The 23,426-nt window shown below is 37.0% G+C and overlaps 3 protein-coding genes across 13 annotated transcripts in view; 1 reads left to right on the top strand and 2 right to left on the bottom strand.

Annotated features, from left to right (window-relative positions):
* Positions 1 to 386: 386 nt before the first annotated feature.
* The window catches only part of Vps13 (vacuolar protein sorting 13C), a 1,483,510-nt gene continuing 1,460,470 nt past the window's right edge, over positions 387 to 23,426 (top strand). For 9 of the 11 annotated variants that reach the window (XM_076210284.1, XM_076210280.1, XM_076210283.1 and 6 more), the window contains exon 1: positions 387 to 601. In XM_076210284.1, the coding sequence (XP_076066399.1) occupies positions 505 to 601 (97 nt within the window). In that variant the 5' untranslated portion in view covers positions 387 to 504. The remainder of the gene's footprint in view (positions 602 to 23,426) is intronic. The other 2 variants (XM_076210286.1, XM_076210287.1) reach the window with 2 other exon arrangements.
* On the bottom strand, positions 5,627 to 6,632 carry LOC143039916 (protein FAM200C-like). The gene is given in 2 exon segments (XM_076210289.1): positions 5,627 to 6,155; positions 6,157 to 6,632. Coding segments are annotated over 2 exon segments (1,005 nt in total).
* LOC143039918 (uncharacterized) lies at positions 18,407 to 19,708 on the bottom strand. The gene has a single exon (XM_076210290.1). The coding sequence runs from the start codon at positions 19,706 to 19,708 to the stop codon at positions 19,145 to 19,147; it is 564 nt and encodes a 187-aa protein (XP_076066405.1). The 3' UTR covers positions 18,407 to 19,144.

The raw sequence follows: 23,426 nt of genomic DNA, 5'->3' as shown, positions 1-23,426 counted from the left end.
TGAATGGTAAAAAAATGGAAAAAGCCCGTGAGAAATAATTTTTCATTCATTTTCACATATTTTTGAGAAGGGCACTTTTGGAGCACAGCGCAAAGGAGCAGGTGCTCGGGCACCCCCACCTTCCCCCCTTTGCACGGGCCTGACTGTTACAGATTTTATGCAAAATATATCTATGATTCATCTTAAACACACCGCTCGTGCTTATTTTGACTTGCGCATGCGCTCTTTGGGGTCCCTTTTGGAAATGCAAGAAATATTACATTCAATGGCATTGGAAGCAGTATGAAAGTAAAAATAGAAATTGTGAAACATTAATCGTTATAATTAATGTTCTTCACATTTTTCTACATATTGTCTTGCGCAGGATATTCTGATTAGTCACTGTTGCGTCAACTTGCAGTTGCTGTAGTCAACAATCAGAGAAAGGAAGTGCGCTACCAGTTGTCGTCCGAGACGTTAGAACAGTGGATGATGTATAAATAAATGCTCGACAGCTAAGCCAAGATGTTTGAGGGAATAATATCGGAAGTTTTAAATAATATCTTGGGAACATATGTGGATAATTTTGACAGCAGTAAACTCAAACTGAGTATTTGGAGTGGTGAGTATATATATATATATTATATATATTTCGTTTTGACAGTTTCCCCGTTGGCATGAATTTTAATTGAAATAAAGTAATATCGTTTTTTTCGGGGTTTTAATTAGAAATGTGACTTCTGTTCATTCTTACGTAGTATAACTTAGATTAATGTCTGTTGTCTCATTCGACAAGTTGAAGTTGGCCGCAAGTGAAGCCAAATTGTTTTGATTTGTTCCACCCATTATGAATGATGACAACTCCATAAGAGATTCGTTTATCAGTTTTAGTTATATTCTAAATATACTTTGATACTTTAACAATGCTATTAATTTCTACGTTAAAAGTTATCGGAAGTTTGTGGAAATGTCCCATTTTTATCACTAACTCTAAGCATTTGTTTACGTTTGGTTGGGATGCCAAGTTCGTATTTAGGTTGAAGTCTCGTGACGATGAAACAAAACTTGATATGTATTACAAACGTGTCACGCTAGACTTTGTGTAGATATATGTTTCTAGATGTGTGTAAAGGGCATACTCCTTGTAATTTTATTGTTTCCTTCTAGTCTTGATTTCCTTGCAGCATAAATTTAAAAAAAAAGACAACAAACATTGTATGAGCAAATTGTCTTGCTGTGAATGTAGAACTTTAGTTTTGGGTTGTAATGTTATAGAATTGGGCAGTACTAAAGTCAGACATTTCAGCTGATGTGACAAGAAAGAATAAAAAAAAAAAATGTCATCCAGCTTGGAAGGACCAAGTCAAAGACGAAGACTACACTAGACTAGTCTAGTATATAGGTGATGTTTACTAAGTACTAGGCTGAGCTTAACATTATGGAATAATTATTCTTAAGGTATCACACAAATTGGCTAAGAATAGGTATCAGTATTTTTAGAAGTGCACACCTAAGCAATATAGGAATTAAAAATTAAATAATTTTGTAAATTATAATTAATAATTATAATACAACTTAATGTATACTTTTCATAGCAGAAATCAAACCTGATAACCTCTAGAATTACTGGTACTGCATTACAAAAATGCAGGTTAGGTAGGTTAGAATAGTCAAATTTATCATACTTTAATTTCTTTGATCTCTGCAACTACCAAAACAAAAATTGCATTTCAAGCAGTCGCAGCAGTTACATTAGTTTGAATGTTGCTTTTAGTAAATTTTTCTATTAATGATTTCCACCAAGAAAAATGTATAGTACATTGATGTATTATAATTTACAAATTTAATGTTTAATTTTCTATTGCTATATAGCATAGGCTACACTTCTAAAATTTACCCATGTATCAGATAGAGGCAGTCTTTCAAGATTTAGGTCAGTGGTTCCCAGCATTTTTGCACTCGCGTCCCCTTATCCAAAAGTTTGAAACCCATGTGACCCCCTACTATCAGCAGCTTTATTTACACTTTATTTTTGTTAATGAGAGAGAAAGAAAAGGTCCTTTAAAAAGGATTACAAAGGCGGAGCATGCCGACAGTAGACCTTTTGGTCCATATCTAGGTCGGATGCAGAAAAAAAATCATAATAATAAAACAATAAAAAAAAACTATAATAATGTAAATAACAAATAAAATACATAAATAAATGCATAGGTATAGTTAAATAATAAACAAACAGGTAAATAGTAAATAACAATAAATTGACATATAACTAATAATAAGTGAAAATCACAGACAAATGATAACAAAACAAAAACAAATAATATAAGATAAATTATAATCATTACAGCATCTTACTTAGGCATTTATCTAAATGATTCTTAAAGCTTCGAACTGAACTACATTCCACTACCTGTGCAGGAAGTTTATTCCATTCATTAACTACACGGTTGGCAAAGTTGTTTCTACCTACTTCCAAATTGAATCAATTTCCGGACAGTTTGAGACCATTGTTTCTTGTCTGATTCTCATTCAATGTGAAAATTTTGTCACTTTTGATGTTGTCAATTCCCTTTAAAATCTTAAGACCTGTATCAAGTCACGCTGTATCAAGTCTACGCTTTTTTAGGGAAAACAGATTCATGTGTTTTAGTTGATTTTCGTATGATTTATTTTTGATGTTTGGAATCAGTTTTGTGGCTCGCCGTTGTACTTTTTCCAGTCTCAATGTCTTTAATGAGATTCGGTGACCATACGGAAACAGCATATTCCAAATGTGGATGAACTAACGATTTATATAGCTTGTTAATGAGTGATGGACTTTTGAAATCAAAAGATCGTGCAATCAGTCCCAGAATCTTATTTGCTTTCTCAGAGGCTGAAATACACCGTTTGGATGATTTGAGGTCGTTACTGATAATTACGCTGAGATCTTTTTCACTATCCACTTTTGTTAACGAATTTCCAAATAACTTGTAATCGTACTTACCATTATTTTTACCTATGTGCATTACCTTGCATTTACTTGTGTTAAATTTCATTAGCCACTTTTCAGACCATTGCTGTAATATATCTAAATCTTCTTGAATAACTAATTGGTTTGAGTGATCATTTGCCACTCCGCACAGTTTTGTATCATCAGCAAATTTGGAAACAGTAGATTTTAGTCCATGGTCTATATCATTTATATATACTATGAATAGAAGTGACCCAAGAACGGAACCCTGAGGAACTCCACTTGCAACACTTTTCTATCCAGAAGTTTTTCCATTTAAAACAACTCTGTTTTAGACCATTCAACCAATTACTAGTCCAACCAAATAGGCTACCACTTATTCCATGCAAAGCTAATTTAGTAAGTAGTCTTTCATGTGGGACGGTATCAAAAGCTTTTGCAAAGCCTAGATATATTAAATCTATATTGTTTCTTTTGTCATAATTCGATATAACTGTGTTGTAGAATTCGAGTAAGTTAGTCACGCAAGAACGTTTCCATCTGAAACCATGCTGGCTATCATTTATCAAACGGTTACTTTCTAAATGATGTTCGATAGCATCTCTGATGATAGTTTCCATTATTTTTCCTAAGATTGAAGTCAAACTTATAGGCCTATAGTTATTTGGTTTCTTTTTGTCACCTTTTTTGAATATGGGAGTAACGTTATCTAGCTTCCATTCTCTTGGGACATCTCCGGATATGATGGATTTCTTGAAAATAATTTCTAATGGAACAACAATCTCATTTTTCATTTCCTTTAAAATTCTTGGATGCCAACCGTCAGGCCCTGGTGTTTTATTAACTTTGAGTTTGTCTATACACCTTTTAATTTTTTCTTTTGTTATATTTACTGTAGTGAGTAAGTTTACCCTAGACTTTTCACAGGTTTCAGTTAGGAATTCACTTTGAGGTGTTTCGTTTACGAATACCGAGCTAAAATAATTGTTTAAGATATTACACATTCCTTCATTTGAATATTCAAGTTGACCGTCAGCAGATAATAGTGGACCAATGTGATTCCTAACAACCTTTTTATCTCTAATGTAACTATAGAATTCTTTGGGATTCTCTTTGGATTTATCAGTGATGTTCATTTCGTATTTTCGTTTTCTTTTTCTTATTGTCTTTTTTAAATCTCTCTGTATTGATACATAACTTACATAGTCATTAGATGCACCCGAGCACTTATATTTCTTATAAGCCTGTCTCTTTTTAGCTATACATTTTCAGGTTTTGGCGAGCCTGATTTGGGGGATGTCTGTCCTTAAAAGGAATGTAAGTTTGAATCAAAATAACTAAATTATGTAAATATTGGCAAACTAAATTGATCAAATAACTCCCAAAAAGAGAATAATTACTCGTGCAATATTATCTACATAGTTTTCCACAGCTATCAAACCTAAAAACTTGTTCAATAATTCTGTAATTATTTATTGGCAAACGAAATGACAGTATTGATCAAACCTTAATTCCCAAAAAGAGGATAATTATTCTTGCAATATTATCAACATACATAGTTTACCACAGCTATCAAACCTAAAAAATTACTCACTAATTCTGGAATTATTTATTGGCAAACTAAATCACAACAGAATATCATAAAAAGAGGATATTTGTTAGTGCAATATTATCAACATACATAGTTTTAAATAGCTATCAAACCTACCTAGTGGGATACCTGATGTTGCATTTGAGCAGCAAGCCTTGAAATTCATGGTCAAGCATTTCTTACAGCCAGTCTCATGTCATCCCTGACATCCAATCTGTTCCTGTTCTTCATTTTTATATTGACAAAAGTTGAAAAACCTGCCTTACACAGGTAGGTAGAAGCAAATGGAATCAGGACACATAAGGCTGTCATGCTGACTTTGGAGTGACTGGTACATAGTGCACCAGAACTGAGTCACCGATTTCTCCTTGAAGAGATTATGAGCTGAAGATTTGTTCCTTAGATCTAGGAATTCATCAAGGATGCTGGATACATTAAGTGCATTACAAAATGAGTTCCTTACCAGGGTCTCCTGTTCCTCTGTTAGCTCAGGGAAGTATCGCTTGAACTCCCTCTGTAGACTGAAGATGTTCAGTAATCTCATCATTGAGGAACTGATCCAAGTGGATCTGAGACTCATCCATCACTGCACAAAGTTTTTTGAACATAACAATGTTTCCAAGATTGGTTTTCAGACGCCAGTTCTCCAGTTTGAAAACAAAGGCCCAGAGACTGTTATGAAAAAGGAGAATATTAGTTTCCCTTCCTTAAAGCTTCAAATTTAGCTTATTCAATTGTTTGAAAATGTCGGCAAGGTATGCAAGCCTTTTATTCCATGCTTCATCTTCAAAGTGAGCCACAAGATCTCTCTTTTCTTGAACCTCCAGGAATGATTTTATTTCATCTTTCATCTCAGATACGATTAACGTTTCCTTTTGATAACCAGCGTACTGCCATATAGAAATGAAGGACTTCATGGTCAGCATTTATGTTTTTGTACAGTTCTTTAAATAGCCAAGCGTTGTATGCTGTAGTCTTTACATAATTCACAATTTTTATTACAGAATCAAGAACTTCCTGCTGAGAGGCAGGGAGTGTTACTGGGCGAGAGCATAACAGATGGATCATGCAGTGGATGCCCTTGGCTTGAGGTGCTAACTTCTTCACTCTCGACTGGAATCCTGACCTTGATCCCAGCATAGATGGTGCTCCATCTGTACAAGCCCCATACACGTTTTCCCATTGAAGGCCTTCCTCATGGAAGAAATTTGAACTTTTTCCATCACATGAGCTCTTGTGGTTTCAAGTTCATTACAGAATAATAATTCATCTTTAATGTCACCTGAATGAATGTTTCTCACAAAGACAAGCAACTGAGAACATGAACTCGGATCTGTTGATTCATCGAATTGAAAGAACAACGGAGAGGATTTGATTTTGGACAGAACCTGGTCCTTCACATCCATAGACATTTTACAAATGTGTCCCTGTATAGTATTATTTGACAGGGCTATTTGCTTCATCTTTGCACTGGCTTCTCCAAGGATAAGATTTACTGCTTTCAATATACAGGGTTTGATAAGTGTTTCTCCAATTGTGTGAGGTGTTTTTTGTTTAGCAATTTTCAATGCAACCTCAAAGGAGGCCTCCACTATTGCTACACTCTGCTGCTGAAATGACCCACTGGCCTTGGGTCTGATTTTTGAAGCACCATTCATGCTATTTAAAGAAATCTAAATTTTTCTTTGGGTGTTCTGGATGTTTCATCCCAAGATGACACTTGAGTTTTGATGGTTTCATTGACTCTACACTCAGGACAGCATGGCACAAAACACACAGTGGTCTCTCGCTGCCATTGTTGGTGAGTACTGTGGTGAAGCCAATACTGAGGTAGCAGTCTGAGTATCTGCACCATTTAGCCATGGATATAAGTCTATGAATAGATTGCATCACACTAAGAATACAAAAGACAGGATACCAATAAAAATACCAGTATGCCATCAAACAAAATCTTGTATACCACCTCAACATGCTTGCTAAACACATTTCACCTGTGCTGTACCAATGAAACACACAACTTATCACTACCTTATGCCCCATGCATTTCCTCTGGCCCCACACCCCAATCACATGATTCTTCACTGGCCAATCAGTGATGGGCAGTGTCATGTGTTGACAGCAAGCGCACACACACACACACACACTAAACACTATACAGCTTTAACTGACTGAACACACACATACTGAAGCGCAGTTAGTAGAGTCCCAGACTGTCATTATGGCGGTCCAGGTTTGAATCCTGCCCAGGGCTGAAAATAATTTCAGTATCACTGCGCTTCAAGTCGTTACTCCAACTCTCGTGGGCGGGGAGTTGGGGGTGTGTGTGCGTGTAAGGTCAAAGCATTACCCGTAGATCGGTCATACGAGCTCTCTTCTGGGAGGGAAAAAGCTGTTGATCACGAGTCCAACATGTGTTCTGAAGACCAAGGTGAATCACAGCTGAACAGACACTCAAGCATACATACATATGTATAAACTCGCATGTAGACACACATACTCGCTAGTACTGTACAGACACATTCATATAGGGACTTGCACTAACAGGCATGCATACAATGTTATCGAATGATATTGGACCGCTATGTGTTTTTTCTGCATTGAAGCAAAAACAATATATATGTATGAACACAAAAACTTTTAATTGACGAGTTGAAATCAGCATTATCCAAAGCAACTTCTGGCACATTTGCGACCCTCTTGCCAAGGCTTCATGGGGGGGGGGGTCGTGACCCACCAGTTGGGAATCCCTGAATTGGATGGATAATGTCATAGATAGTTTTTCCTGCAGCCTTCTTTAAAACCTATTCATGCATGAATGTGCATCCTAGCGGCTGGACCAGGCCAGTCATCTTTGATTGGTTTCTCCACAGATTTTCACATTAGGTGAGCTGACAACCTCTTCCCTTGTGTTCTGAGGCCAGACTGTTTTTTATTCATTGGGTGACAGGCACCATGGATCCTTCCCCTTAGGCCAGAGGAAAAAAAAGTCCCCAACACAGTTATTTATATAAAGCTTTTAGGAGACCATGTTGTCAGGTTGGGGGAAATGTGTGTATTTACCTAGTTGTATTTTACGGGAAGTGGACCTATGCTCATGGTGTCCCGTCTTCATATCTCATTTTATCTAAACTATTTTTAAATTCATGTATTGTTTTTGCACACACTACTTTCTCATTTAACTTGTTCCAACTGTCTATTACTCTGTGAGGAAAGATGTTCTTTTTCAGATCTCTTCTATAGCTCTCTTTCATGATTTTCTTTCCGTGTCCTCTTGTACTTCTATCATCCCATTTTATTAGGTCCTCTCTATCAATAATTTCTATGCCTTTCATGATTCTGTAAATAGCTATCAAATCTTCTCTTTCTCTTCTTTGCTCTAGTGTCTGTAGTTCAAGTTTTGCTAGTCTATCTTCATATGATAGTTTTGAGAGTGTTGGTGCCAATTTTGTAATTGCTCTTTGTATTCTTTCAAGTTTTTTTTATACATTTTTTTTTGTACTTGGTGACCACATCGTTGCTGCATATTCTAATCTTGGTCTTATCAGAGTGATTAGTATTTTCTTCACCATTTCTTCATCCAGGTATGTAAATGCCACTTTGATTGTTCTTATTAAATTATAAGTTTCACCAAAAATCTTATTTGTTTCTCAGGTGACATATTATTCATAACAGTGACTCCCAGGTCCTTCTCATTTTCAACTTTTTTTATTCCTTCTCCCAATTTATATGATCCTGTTATTCTGTTTTTGCTTTTTCCAAATTCCATTATACTACATTTTTTAGTATTGAACTCCATCTCCCACTTCCTACTCCATTCCCAGACTTTATTTAGATCACTCTGTAGTGATTCACAATCTTCTTCCGTGTTCACTTTTTTTTAATAGTTTTGCATCATCTGCAAAGAAGCTCATATAACTTTCAATTTCTTCATCCATATCATTAATATATATAGCAAACATTATTGGGGCAAAAACTGTTCCTTGTGGAACACCACTTATTACTTCATCCCAATTTGAATGTTTGTCTCTTATCAGTGTTATCACTACTCTTATTTTTCTTTCTTGCAAAAAGTCTTCCATCCATTTAAGCAGTTTGCCCTGTATTCCTCCTTTGGTTTCTAATTTCTTAAGCAACTTCTTATGTGGTACTTTGTCAAAAGCTTTTTTTAGGTCTAGAAATGCACAATCAGCCCATCCATCTCTTTCTTGTATTATATCTATTAGCCTTGAATAGAAACATATTAAATTGGTGATCCATGATCGTGTATCGGGGTGGCTAATGAGTGCGCAAAAAATTAAAAGTGGTATATTATATTTAGATACACACAAACTTATACAATCACAATTGCATGCGCCTGCTTACATTCGCGCCAAAACAAAAGGCGCGCATCGCATCTGCAATATCTTACATAATTACAAAACACATTGTATTACATAATAGCATAATATAAATAATACAATAAATAACAAAACAAAATACAATTCTCCTCCACACCAACACATCGCTCGGCCCACGCCATTCGGTGCCCTCACCGAGCAAACAAGAGAAAAACTGACCGAGGCAAGGAGAATCCAAATGACCCAAAGACAAGCCACATACATACCACAAACACACAGTGGCAGACAGAAGTGTGGGACAAAAGGATATAATAGCACACCCAAATACATTAAATAAACACATACATATATGAGGACATAAAGACAATACAGACAACACAAAAAGGAACATAAGACTGGCGCCAGTTAACAAAAAGACAAAATACAGCAATTGCCAGACGTCAGGGACATGATACTTAATATCTAAACACGACAAAATACAATACAAGAATACATAAATGGGAAACATTACAAGAATACATAAATGGGAAACATCACAAGAGTACATAATTGGGAAACATCACAAGAATACATAAATGGGAAACATCACAAGAACACATAACAGTACACAATGAAAATTCAGGTAATTACAGGACCCTTTGACCTAAGGTCATAACAATGAGGGGTAGCTAAACAAGGCACAGTTCTTGGTGTGGGCCCAGGAGGAGGCCGGGTAAAGGTAGGGATAGGCACTTGAGTCTTCTTGAGCCTATCAGCATGTGAAAGCTCGCTAAGGCCTGTAGAGGGGTCAAAAATCCTGAACTTGTTAGGATGTAGGCGTTCAGTCACCAAAAGGGGGCCCTCAAATTTACAATTTAATTTTGACTGGCGATCAGGCATGCTTTTGAAAACATGATCACCAACACTGATGGTCACAGGTGTTGCATGAGCATGTTATTGTTTCAACATGTCTGCCTTTGAAACATCCAGTTTATCCCTAACAGAAGTATAAATAGCATGCAGCATATGACTATGTAGTTTACCATAGAGGGGACGAGCAGGGCTGTCAAGCACATCATATGGGAGCCTTTTCTCAACTCCAAAGATAACATAATGAGGCGTTTTGCCCATGGAAACATTAATGGTGCTATTGATACAAGCACTAACATGGGGAAGCCAATCCTTCCAAGACTCATGAAAATTACTAGCAAGGTGACGTAGAATCTCTAAAAATTTCCTGTTCGTCCTCTCCACAAGACCATTGGACGCTGGATGATAAGCAGTCACGAATGTCTGTTTGATACCATAACGTTCACAAATACCTGCCAAAACCTCATTCCTAAATTCAGTCCCATTATCACTAAGGAGCACCGAAGGAGTGGTGTATGGACACAACACATGGGAAACTCAAGCATGTGCTACAACTGGTGCAGATTTGTTACGTAAGGGAGCTAAGACCACAAAACGACTAAAGTGGTCCACGCACACAAGGACATACACAGAGCCCTGCGTGCTACGAGGCAGTTGCAAAAGGTCTATAGCCACAGTCTGAAAAGGGCGAGAAGGAGTAGGGTACTCTAAGATGGGAGCAGTGCTCGTAGAACCTTTGTTCTGGGCACAAGATTTACACCGCTGTCACCATTTAATGTATCGGGGTGGCTAATGAGTGCACAAAAAATTAAAAGTGGTATATTATATTTAGATACACACAAACTTATACAATCACAATTGCGTGTGCCTGCTTACACGGCTTCTTAGATACTCACGGCACGTTCTCCCATTCGCGCCAAAAACAAAAGGCGCGCATCGCATCTGCGATATCTTACATAATTACAAAACACATTGTATTACATAATAGCATAATATAAATAATACAATAAATAACAAAACAACAAAATACAATTCTCCTCCACACCAACACAATTGTCCTTGTCTGAATCCAAATTGCCTTGGATTCAGCACGTTTTTTTTTTTTTTCTAAATATTTTATCCATCTATTTTTGACAATTCTTTCACAAATTTTTGCTATTGCATTTGTTAGAGAGACTGGTCTATAGTTGGTAGGGTCTTCTTTATTTCCCCCTTTATATATAGGTACTATATTTGCTTTTTTTCCAATCTTGTGGAACTTTTCCTTCTTTCAAGGAACTGTTTATTATTCTATGTATTTTGTCTGCCAGTTCATTCCTGCATTCTTTCAAAATCCAGTTTGCTATTTCATCTGGTCCATGTGATTTTCTGACATAAAGATTACTCAAGTGTTTCATTATTTCATTCTTTGTTACTTGTATTTCTTTCATAGGGGGACTTTCTCTTTCCATTCGATCTCTTCAGGTTGTATGTTCTCCCTTGTTCATAATTTCTGCCATTTCTATTTTCTCTGTGTATTCAACTCCTCCTTGTCTTAATTTCTCCAAATCTTGTTTGTTTTTCAGTTTGTTGTTTACAAATCTGTTAAATAATTTTGGTTGATCTTTACATTTTTCTATGACATCTTTTTCATATTTTCTATGACATCTTTTTCATATTTTCTCTTTTCCTCTCTGCACACTTGTACATATTCATTTCTATAACAAGTATATATTTTCCATTTTTCAGGTCTTTTGTCTTTCTTCAATTTGGTCCAAGCTTTATCCCTTTTGTCTTTTAACTCCCTACAACTTTTGTTGTACCAGCACTTAACATATTCTTTTTCTTTTTTATGTCTTGGGACATACTTTTCCACTCCTTTTTTATAAATTATTGTCAAAATATTCCATTTCTCTTCCACTGCTGTTTCTTCTTTGTATATTCTTTCCCAGTTTTCTTTTTGAAAGAATTCTCTTATTTGATCAAAGTTTGTTTTTTCATACATCATTCTTCCTTTTCTATATTGTTAATTTCTTTTCATGTATTTTTCCTCATTTAGTTCCAGTTCAATCAATATGTGGTCATTTTTACTTATTGGTGTTTTATATTCAATCTTTTCCACTATTCTAGGTTCAGATGTGATTATTAGGTCTAGTCTCAATGGTTCTTCATTTCTATACCTAGTGTTCTCCTGTATCCACTGTGTCATTGTATGGTCAATAATCATCTCGAGTAGAACATTTCCCCATGAGCTGTCTCCACCCTTTACTGTCATCTCTTCCCAGCAGACTTCTTTGCAATTAAAGTCGCCCATCATAACTATTCTTCCTCCATCTTCCATTATCGTATTTAATGTTATCCTTGTGATTTCTAACATATTTTTATGTTCACTCTCTTCCCACAAGGCTGTTTTTGGAGGCACATAATTTATCACAAACTTTCTGCTCTTTTTATCTCTGTCTTCCACTTCGATCATAATCATCTCTACTGTATTCTTTCCATATGTGACACACCTCACATTGATATCCTTCTTAGTCAGGAACAACACCCCCTTGTTTTGTGTCTCTGTTTCTAATCCAATAATTATATGCATCATGTCCTACACTGTTGGGTGGTAGTATAATCATCTCGAGTAGAACATTTCCCCATGAGCTGTCTCCACCCTTTACTGTCATCTCTTCCCAGCAGACTTCTTTGCAATTAAAGTCGCCCATCATAACTATTCTTCCTCCATCTTCCATTATCGTATTTAATGTTATCCTTGTGATTTCTAACATATTTTTATGTTCACTCTCTTCCCACAAGGCTGTTTTTGGAGGCACATAATTTATCACAAACTTTCTGCTCTTTTTATCTCTGTCTTCCACTTCGATCATAATCATCTCTACTGTATTCTTTCCATATGTGACACACCTCACATTGATATCCTTCTTAGTCAGGAACAACTCCACCCCCTTGTTTTGTCTCTCTGTTTCTAATCCAATAATTATATGCATCATGTCCTACACTGTTGGGTGGTAGTGGACCTTTTAATTTCGTTTCTACAATTCCCATTATGTCCGGTTCTTTTTCCTTCAGATAATCATTCAGCTCATTCAATCCTGTTATTAATCCATCTATATTTGTGTAAGACACTTTAAATTTTCTGCCACTTCTATTGTATTCTCCGTTTCTCTTTTGTTTTTCTCTAGTATGTCGTATTTCCTTACTTTCATATTCACTACTCTCCAATAGAATTTCTCTTTTTCTGACTGTTCTGTTCTCATTTTTTTCCTTAGCTTGTTGTCTTTTCATTTTTTCCTCCTCTCTTTCCTCTTTATTCATTTCTCTTTTTATCCATACCTGTTTTTATTGTTCACTTGCTGCTAGTTTCCCTGTTTTTGCTAAGATATTCTCTGCCGTCGTTTGTGACCTGAATTTAATCTTAATTGGTCTGGTCGTATCTGTACTATTCTTTCCAAGTCTAAACATCTCTTCAATTTGTTTCATGATTTCAGGTTCATCTTCCTGAACTAATTCTAGTAAACTACTTACTTTTTCTTTTTCCTCATTGATTCTTGTGGTTCTATTTAGGTTATATTTCTCTTCCATTCCTAATATAATTATACATTTCTTTTTATCTGCTAAGTCTCTTACTATATTCTCCTTCTGTCTCATCACTTTAATAACTGAGTCTTCAGTTTCTTTCATTTGCTGTTTAATTATGTCAGTAAATGCAACTTTACTATTTTCTTGGATTTTTTTCCAACCCTGTGCTTCTTTTGCTATGGCCTCTTTATTGTCTTTATTATTCATCTTTAATTCCTCATTCTCCTCTTTTACTTCTTTTAACTGTCTTTTTAATTCTTCTATTTCTTTGGTTAAGTTTTTGTTCACCTTCTCTAGTTCTTCCAATTTTTCAACTCTCTTGGCAATCTTTGCTGTTACCAAACCTATTTTCCCAATGTTTGGTCATTTTTTTCAAGTTTTTCCTCTATTCTTGCTAATCGGGGGAGGTTGGTATCCCCCCCCCCCTCATTAAATCCCTGGAAATTATTATCTTCACCTTCCATTGTGCTGCTCTTATCTATATTTCTAATCTTTACATTTTTGTTAGTCCCATCATCACCAAAATCATCCTTGGTCCTTCTCTTGTTTACAAGACGCCTGGCCTCCTGAACCAAGTCCTCCCCTTCCTTTTTTCCTTCCATTTCCCTCAGTAATCCCTCCCCTTCTTTTTTATCACCTTCCCACTACATCACGAGCTTTCCCCTTCCCTATAAAAACAATAAGGTACTTCCTTGACGTTGAGATCCACGTAGATTTCGCTTTTTCTTCGGAACTCCAATTCTCGCCGCCCATCCAACGAAAGTGTGTGTGTGTGCGTATGTATATATGTATATATATATATACAAGGTATGTTAGATAAGTAATGAGAAAATGTCAGGCAAGACATTGAATATGATTTGATTAAAATAGTACTTCATGGTGAAGTACACATACATATGTTCTATAAAATGACTAAATGGCAACTTTCTATATTTGTAGGTCTGAGTGCAGTTGTGAATGTGGTGGAACCAGTCTGATTCGGTTTGCCGATCTGTGAACACTTGTCAAGATGCAGGGAAACATGGAGCAATGTTATGCCATCAAATTTTGTGTTAAACTTAAGAAAACTAAACAAGAAGCTTATGGAATGTTTAAGGAGGTCTATGGGGATGAACAGATGAGCCAAGCAAGTTTCTATCGGTGGTTTAACAGATTTTCTGAAGGAAATGAACAGGTTGAGGATGAACCCAGATCTGGAGCACCAAAAAGTGCATGCAAGGAGGAAAACATTGAGGAAGTGCAAAGGTTAGTGATGCAAGACCATCAAATATCTGTGAGGAATATATCTGAAGCTGTTGGTATTAGTATTGGCACAGTAGAGACGGTTCTGACCGAAGATCTGAAGCTCCACAAAGTCTGTGCCAAGTTCATGCCAAAGATCCTCTTCGACAACCAGAGGCAGTTTTGTGTGGAATGTTGCACAAGTCAACGCTGGTGACCACCTGGATGGCCAACAGGGGAATGAAAGTGGTACAACACCCACCCTACAGCCCTGACCTAGCCCCTTGCAACTTCTTCCTGTTCCCATGCATGAAAGACAGCCTCAGGGGAACCAGATTCCAGTCAACAGAGGAGCTGAAAGAGGCATCAGAAAGTTACCTGATTGGGAGGACGTATGCAGAAGTGTGTAGATGTGAGAGGCAATTATTTTGAAGGAGACAAAGTTTTGTAAGCTTATGAAAATAAATAGTGCCTCTCCTGACATTTTCTCAATACATACCTTGTATATATATTTCCTCCAATTTTGTTTCATTTATATTTTCTCACTGGCCAGGCTGATGTACTGTATGTACCAAGCTTTGCATGCTTTGTACAAAGAGTAGGCCCACATTATTTTTTATAGTTACACCAGCGCTAGTCAGCAGTTCAACTTTTTTTTTTTTTTTTTCTCTCTCTCTCTCTCTCTCCACTTTGAGGTAGCAGGCAGAGAGTGATGGTCATCCATGGATGGGTGACAGGGAATTTTTCAACTATTTTTTCACACTTTGTTCACCCTAATGGTTGCTTGAGTTTTCCATTGTTTCTTTCACTATTAGGAATGGTTTTTGTGTAAGTTATCTTACACCATGAGAAATAGAATTGTTGTTGTCGTTCCCTAGACTGTCCGAGCAGTCCCGTCTCCCAAGGAATGCCACAGCCAAAACTGGGTTTTCCCACAAATCCTTTATAAAGTGTATATTGTGTTCTTTGCGTGCATGATTGTGTATAATGCAGTCTTCCATTATGTGTTGTATGGTATGGGGTGAAGTGTTACATCCTGGGCAGCTGTTCACAATACGGTCATCCAGCCTCTTCTGGTAGCTTAGAAGTGCTGGGTGGTGGCCGCACCTCAGTCTGGCCAGGTGGACTCTGTCCTTTCGTGGGAGAGAGGATTCAGAAGGGTGGATATCAGGGGGTCTGGCATGCAGCAGTGTGTTGTCTTTCAGTGTGTTAATGGAGCGGTGAGTGATATGATTATGAATATGTTTCCGGAGGCTGGTATTTGGTGGTTGTGGAGGAAGAGAAGAGAATATCTGTGTGTGATACAGATTTATGGGTGTTGTTTTAATGTTTCTTGGTGTGTGTGTGTGTTCTGCCATGTAGTGTAGCGGGTGTGATGTGTTTGTGGTGGCTGCAGCAAGTGTTTGTGTGCCTCTCATGGGTCCTGGAGCCGCAGCGTCTACGGCATGGGACCACCCCCGAACCCCAAGAGTTGGGGGCCAAACGGCGGCAACCAGCCCTGGCCACCAGCTCTACACAGGTGGCACCGATCCCCAAGTAGAGTTGTTGGTTGCACTAAGGTGACTGACTCGTTTACCCTGAGTTGCCAAGCTTCATTTTTAGACATACGGGAGGGAAATATAAACCACCAAATTAAAAAAAAAATAACATGTATGTTTAAGGACACCTCGTCTCAAACACATTCAAACTCCTCTCTTCTTCTCTTATGTTCCATGTTTCTGCCCCATACAGTGCTGTTGGCACAATCACTCCTTCATACAGTCTCCTCTTAGCATCCATTCCCAAATGTCTATTCCTCATTACACTCTTTAATCCACCAAGGCATTTACTCGCTTCTCTCAATCTACATTCTACCTCCACTTTCACTCCACCTTTCCCTGCCACATTTGCACCCAAGTATCTAAAACTATCCACTTCCTCCAGTCACTCTCCCTTAATGCTCACTTCCAGTCTACTGCCACTTTCACCCCTTGTACATCTCATCACCTTACTTTTACCCACATTTATCTTTAGCTTTCTTCTATCACATACTCTCCCAAACTCTTGCTGTGGATGTGCTGTGTCTTGCGACACTGCTTCTGACCCAGGGCAGTGGACAAGGTGCAGGGATGACCCGTCATTCAGGAGGTGCTAAGATAAGAGGGAGGGTGGAGGGGTGTGGAGTGTATTCAGGGATGGAATGGGTGGGAATGATTTTATGCCTTTTTCTTTTTGGCTACCCCCCTTGTAAGGGGGAAAAAGCCTTGGTATATGTATGTATGTTTAAGGGTTAACCAGCCTTTCACATACAGTGACCTATGCATTGCTCTGTCTCTTTGCACACCAGGTCTCCTCTTAGATTATGTTTAGTAGTACCAAACCTATATCATAGTGACCATTTCCCACTTATTACACTCATTACAGGGTAAAGACACACACACATACCTCCACAACCTTCATGGTCTCTTCAGCAAAATAGAAAATGTTTCAAACAACTGCATATGCATCCAGAACAGTAGAAGACTATCCAACAATTGACACAGCAGCACAATTATCAGCCATAGAGACATCATGTACAATACATCATGACAATCCCCTGGTGAAATTCAGATAGAATCATAGTCTCTAACACAAAGAAGTTAGACTTCTGCCAACATCAAAAACACTTCACCCTTGAAAATTCTGTATCTCATTTCTTACCAGCAGAACTACACATTCTCTCCCTCTCTGCCTCCTTACTCCCAACTCTCCCCACCACACTCCTAAACTCAAAATCATCTCTCCTTTTCAGCGTAGTTTCACTTAATGTGAGCACATTCATCTTCCTTCTTATAAACATACTACCTATCACTTCCCTTTTACTCTCATCTGTACCACAACCATGCACATTTGATGACCCATATTTTAGGGTTCTGGTTGGAATTCTCCCAGACCCTCTTATGCCACAACTTCTCATATGTTCAACATAGAGCAGGATATCTAGTCTCATCACTGTCCCTCTTTGTCACCTTTTACAACTTGCACAGGAATCATAGTGGCAAAATTCTTTCCTCCCTCTACCACTGTGGATACTTGGTAAAAGAAAAGGATACGCTCAAATGGTAGAGATTTTACTCTAATTATAGACAAAAAACACTGGTCAACAAAATTTATTAAAATACCCGTCCCACAATCAAAAGGAGGTGAACTTGATAGATTTTTTCCGCTGATTTCAAATATGTTTTCAGAATTTTTCTATCGGGTATAGCATATTAAATTTTAGACTATTATAACTAATAAATGAGGCTGATATTTCAATGAAACTTACCTTTAAAATGTAGAAATGTATGATTTTCAGGTGTATTTTGTTTCTGGGAGATCCCATTTTAGTGTCCAACAGTAATCAGCCAACATTGAAGAGCTCCACTTCCCTTGATACCAGGTTTCTGTGCTCAGAATGTCCTGGTGAAACCTCTCACCATGCTCATTACCAACAATACCAAGATTTGCAGGGGAAAAGTCCAAATGAAAGTCTAGGAAGTGGATTTTTAGGCTCATATTGCATTCCAAAGCCTTGTAGAATGTCAGTAGATCTTTAACAATTTCAGAATAGTTATTTTCTTTGTGATTTTCCAAAAACTCTCTGCAAACTTTCTTTAATGACAGCTGTGCAGCTTTTTCAAGATCATTTAGCTCTTCATCAAAATTCTGGTCTCTCATCCACTCCCTAATCCATGGTCCAACAAAAGTACTTTCTTTGGTTTTTGTGTCACTTTCTCTAGGAAACTTGTTTTTCAAATACATGAATCTCGTGCCAATTCTATCCATACCTATAAAAAAAAATTTCATCAACCCAGCTTAATATGCAAAGGAGGCAGATAAATTTTCTCTGAATCAACAGGAGGAGGATTGACAACATTCTTCTCTCCTTAGGTCAGAGATCATTTTGGCCACACATTCTTTTCATAATGATTTTTCTTATCCCGACTGTCCCACTCATAGAGAAAGCCACAAAACTTTGTGTAACCCAGCTGCATTCCAAATAGAATTGACACAACTTTTAGGTCAGCATAGATATTCCATTTAAGTTCTTCATGCTTAATTTTTTGCAATAGAAGCTTCATACTCTCGCATGTTTCCTTCATGTTATCTGCATGGGCCAAAGGAACAGAAGGAAACTTATATTGTTGAGGAAAACTGCTTTCAGGCTTACTTTTTAAGTCAATAAACAAGTGCTACTCATTCCTATCATATTTATGGTTAAGTTCCTCCATAACAGTATACAGTAAAAGCTCTCTCATCCGGCATCACTGGGACCAAAGGCATGCTGGTTACTTAAAAATTCCGGATACTTGAAGAGGTACAGAAATATGTCTATAATCACCCCCTTTACTCACTATTAATGTCAGTTACCAGATAGTATCACATACTGTAACTTAAACAAAGCATCACATGATTGCAGCTTCACCACCTCACTTACCAACATACAGTTCATCACTAGACACTAACCTTCTCTGTACTTTTCTGAAGGGGTTACTAAAATATGTGAAGGGTTACAAAAACACTGTCTACAATGAACTCATTTTATTCACTATTAACAACATTTAACGTAACATAAACATTTAACTTAACATAAAAAAGCACATAAACAAACAAACAAAACCACCTCACTCGCCAACATCCAGTTCATCACTTCAGTTTATCACTATCCTCTGTACTTGTTTGCCACTCTTTCTTTCTCTTACAACCTACTTTAAAATAGTTTCTTATGTCAGCTTGTTTGCAGCTCTTTCCTCTTTGCAATAAAAACTCATTCTGAGTGCAGTGAAGAGACATAACATCTCGGGTGGACATATAGCAGCACTGCTCTGCAAACTTAACAAAGACAGCTAAACCATTTGCAGCATCTTTCCACGCCACCTTAGGCTCAGGGCCATCTTCCTCACTGTCTGCCTCTGTCATCTTCTCAAGATTATCTTCAATTATCGCATTGATAAGTTCCTCATCAGTTAGAGTGAATGTTACCGCTTCATCTTTGTCCACATCTACCCACTCTTTTAGCACCTCATCTGTTACGCTAAGTTTAACACCACCACCCATCTCCCTCAACTCACTTACCACTGAATATCTCTTGCCACCAAACCCTTCAAAGTCAGAATCATCCGCCTCTTCAAACATGATCAAGGGATACAATTTACACCAACATTGCTTCAAGGTTTGTTTTTTGACATCCTGCCAAATTAACGAAGCCATGAAGATAGCATCTTTTAGATTAATTTTTTTTTCTGGAACTCAGGGATTGTACCGTCATCACAATTTACAAGCTTACGCAGGAAACTTTTACGGTAATTCATTTTAAAATTCTGAATTACACCCTGATCCATGGGCTTGATGATACTGGTTACATTCGAGGGTAAATAAAGAGCAAATATTTTTCCCACTACAAGTTCTTCAGCTGGCGGATATGCTTTGCAGTTATCCAACAACACCACCACTTTACTGTCCTCTGGGAGCCCTTTATTCTTCAAATTTTCCTTAACCGAGGGAACAAATAAATGCTTAAACCAGTGAATGAATATTTCTGAATTCATCCAAGCGCTATGTTGTGCTTGATAATCAACAGGCAGGTACGTGATGTTCTTTAAACAGCGTGTTTTTTTTTTTTTTTTTTTTTTTTTTTTTTTACTTGCCTACCACACACAACTTTATCCTGCGAGTTCCTGCCATATTTGCACAGCACAGTCAGTCGATCCTTGCTGTGCTTGAATCCTTTGAGAGACCCCTCTGCCTCGCTTGCAAGCGTTGTTTTCGGAAGACAGCGGTAGAAAAGGCCAGTCTCGTCTGCATTGTAAACCTGGTCCGGGGTCAGTCCATGCTCCTCTACCAATTTGGCAAACCTATAAGATATAAAAACAGAGAACGTGAATTAGAGAAAGAAATGATAAGAATGGAGAAGAAAAAGAAGGATAGGAGTAAAACATCTGATGGTATAAATCATGTTAGCATGGGCTAGGCCTAGGCCTATTTAACACTAAACTAGCATAAATTTAACAATCCTTACCTGTTGATAACCTGCTCAGCTGATGGTTGATCTGCAGATTTCGATTCACCAGCAATGTCCAGCTTCCTTATTCTATGCCGAGTCTTGAATCGGTGTAGCCAACCATCTGAGAACTGGCATGTTTCCACTTCACCTATCTTCTTTGCTAGGTCGCATCCTTTTTCTTGCAGCATGGGGCCTGTTATTGATACTCCTTCAGATCTTTTCAGGCAACACCACTTGTACAACACTTTGTCAATCATGTCCCCACGCTGATATTGTAAAGTGTGACTGTTTTCAGCAGCTTTTGGGGTATCTGTCCCCTTTATAAACTCACGTAACTTCTTCGATTGTGCCGTAATATCGTAGATGGTTGATGAGCCTATGCCAAATTCATCCATGAGAATTTATCTGTTTTCCCCTTTCTCTAAATGTTTGCAAATGTCCACCTTCTGCCTAAATGTAAGCACAACACGTTTCTGTTTATCAACTTTGGGCATGATGAAAGTTTACAGGGGAACACTTGAAGACTAGCTGAACTGAGCAGAGACAAACACATACTTGGCACATGCGAGACTGAACAGCGTGGGCTGTGGCGGGTGGCGCGAAACTGACCCAGACAGTGGTGCGCTCTGGTGACAGCGGGAACAATTAAAGCCTTGCGCAGGAAATTTTATCGATTTGTATTGATTTCACATAGATTTTTATAGATTTTAATGCTCGGAAAAAATATGCCAGATAAGAGGGCTTTTACTGTACATCATTGCAAAACGCCACACCATCCTCGAGTGAGAAAAACTGTTCAAAATCACAATGTTGCTTACAATAAAAACTAACTTTGAATTGTTTCTAGAGAAGATTCCAGCCCTTTTATCCTGGAAGCAAGAAGTTCAGATTTTTTTTTTTTTTTTTTTTCCATCCCCAACTCAATATATGGGGTTCACTTGAAGAACAGGATTACAAGGGTAGAGCATGCCAACAGGAGACCTTTTGGTCCATAATTAGTTCGGATGCAAAAAAAATATGTATTAATGATAAAAAAATAGAATGAAAATTATAATATAAATAATAACAAATAAAATAAATTATACATAGGTATAGTTACATGATAAACGAATAGGTAAATAGTAAATGATAATAACTGACAAATAAATAATAAATGGAAATCAAGCAAATAAACAAATAATAACAAACAATATAAAATAAATGGCAGTCATTACAGGTAAATAGTAAATAATGATAAACTGACAAATAAATAATGAATTGAAATCAAGCAAATAATAAATAAACAGACAAATAATAACAAACAAATAATCAAATAATGTAAAATAAATGCCAGTCATTACAGCATCTTGCTTAAAAGTGTATCTAAAATCTTAAAGCTTCGAACTGGACTACATTGTACTGCCTCTATAGGAAGTTTATTCCATTCATTAACTACATGGTGAAGTTGTTTCTACCCACTTACAAATTAAATCTATTTCCTGTCAGATTCTCATTCAGTGTAAGAATTTTGTCACTTTTGATGTCAATCCCCTTTAGAATCTTAAATACCTGTATCAAGTCATCTCTGAGTCTATGCTTTTTTAGAGAAAACAGATTCATATGTTTTTGTCGATTTTTGTATGATTTATTTTAGATATTTGGAATCAGTTTTGTGGCTCTCCTTTGTACTTTTTTCCAATCTGTCAGTGTCTTAAATGAGATTTGGTGACCATACAGAAACAGCATATTCCAAATGTGGATGAACGAATGATTTATAGCTTGTTAAAGAAAGATGAGCTTTTAAAGTCAAAAGATCATGCGATCAGTCCTAGAATCTTATTTGCTTTCTCAGAGGCTGAAATACACTGCTTGGATGATTTGAAATCGTTACTGATAATTACCCCCTAGATCCTTCTCACTGTCCACTTTTGTTAATGAATTTCCAAATAACTTGTAATCATACTTACTGTTATTTTTACCTATGTGCATAACCTTGCATTTACTTGTGTTAAATTTCATTAGCCACTTTTCAGACCATTGCTGTAATTTATCTAAATCTTCTTGAATATCTAATTGAAGTGATCATTTGCCATCCCACACAATTTTGTATCATCAGCAAATTTGGAGACAATAGATTTTAGTCCATGGTCTATATCATTTATATATACTATGAATAGATATGGCCCAAGAATGGAACCCTGAGGAACTCCACTCATAAAATTTTTCCATCTAGAAGTCATACCATTTAAAACAACTCTCTGTTTTCGATAACTCAACCAATTTCTAGTCCATCTTAATAGGCTGCCACTTACTCCGTGTGAAGCTAATTTAGTAAGTAGTCTTTCTTGGGGGACAGTATCAAAAGCTTTTACAAAGTCTAAATGTATTAAATCTATATTGTTTCTTTTGTCATAACTTGAGATGACTGGTGTAGAATTCGAGAAAATTCGTCACATAAGAACGTTTCTGTCTGAATCCATCCTGGCTATCATTTATCAAACAATTACTTTCTAAATGATGTTTGATAGCATCTCTAATGATAGTTTTCATAATTTTTCCCACAATTGTTGTCAACCTTATAGGCCTATAGTTATTTGGTTTCTTTTTGTCATTGTCACCTTTTTTGAATATTGGAGTGAAGTTAGCTAGCTTCCATTCTCTTGGGACATCTGATATGATGGATTTCTTGAAAATAATTTCTAATGGAACAACAATCTCATTTTTCATTTCCTTTAAGATTCTTGGATGCCAACCATCAGGCCCTGGTGTTTTATTACTTTTGAGTTTCTTTAAACACCTTTTAATTTTTTCTTTTGTTATATTTACCGTAGTAAGTTTACCCTAGACTTTTCACAGGTTTCAGTTTGGAGTTCACTTTGAACAGATTGAAAGTGCATGTCTGTTTCTTTTTCCATAACCTCCTCACTTGACTCATCACTCACTTCC

Source organism: Oratosquilla oratoria, chromosome 27, assembly GCF_046742065.1.
Source record: "Oratosquilla oratoria isolate Oo_2021 chromosome 27, ASM4674206v1, whole genome shotgun sequence".
NCBI lineage: Eukaryota > Metazoa > Arthropoda > Malacostraca > Stomatopoda > Squillidae > Oratosquilla > Oratosquilla oratoria.
The sequence above is the reverse complement of the archived record's forward strand: the minus strand, read 5'-3'. Positions and strand labels throughout refer to the sequence as shown.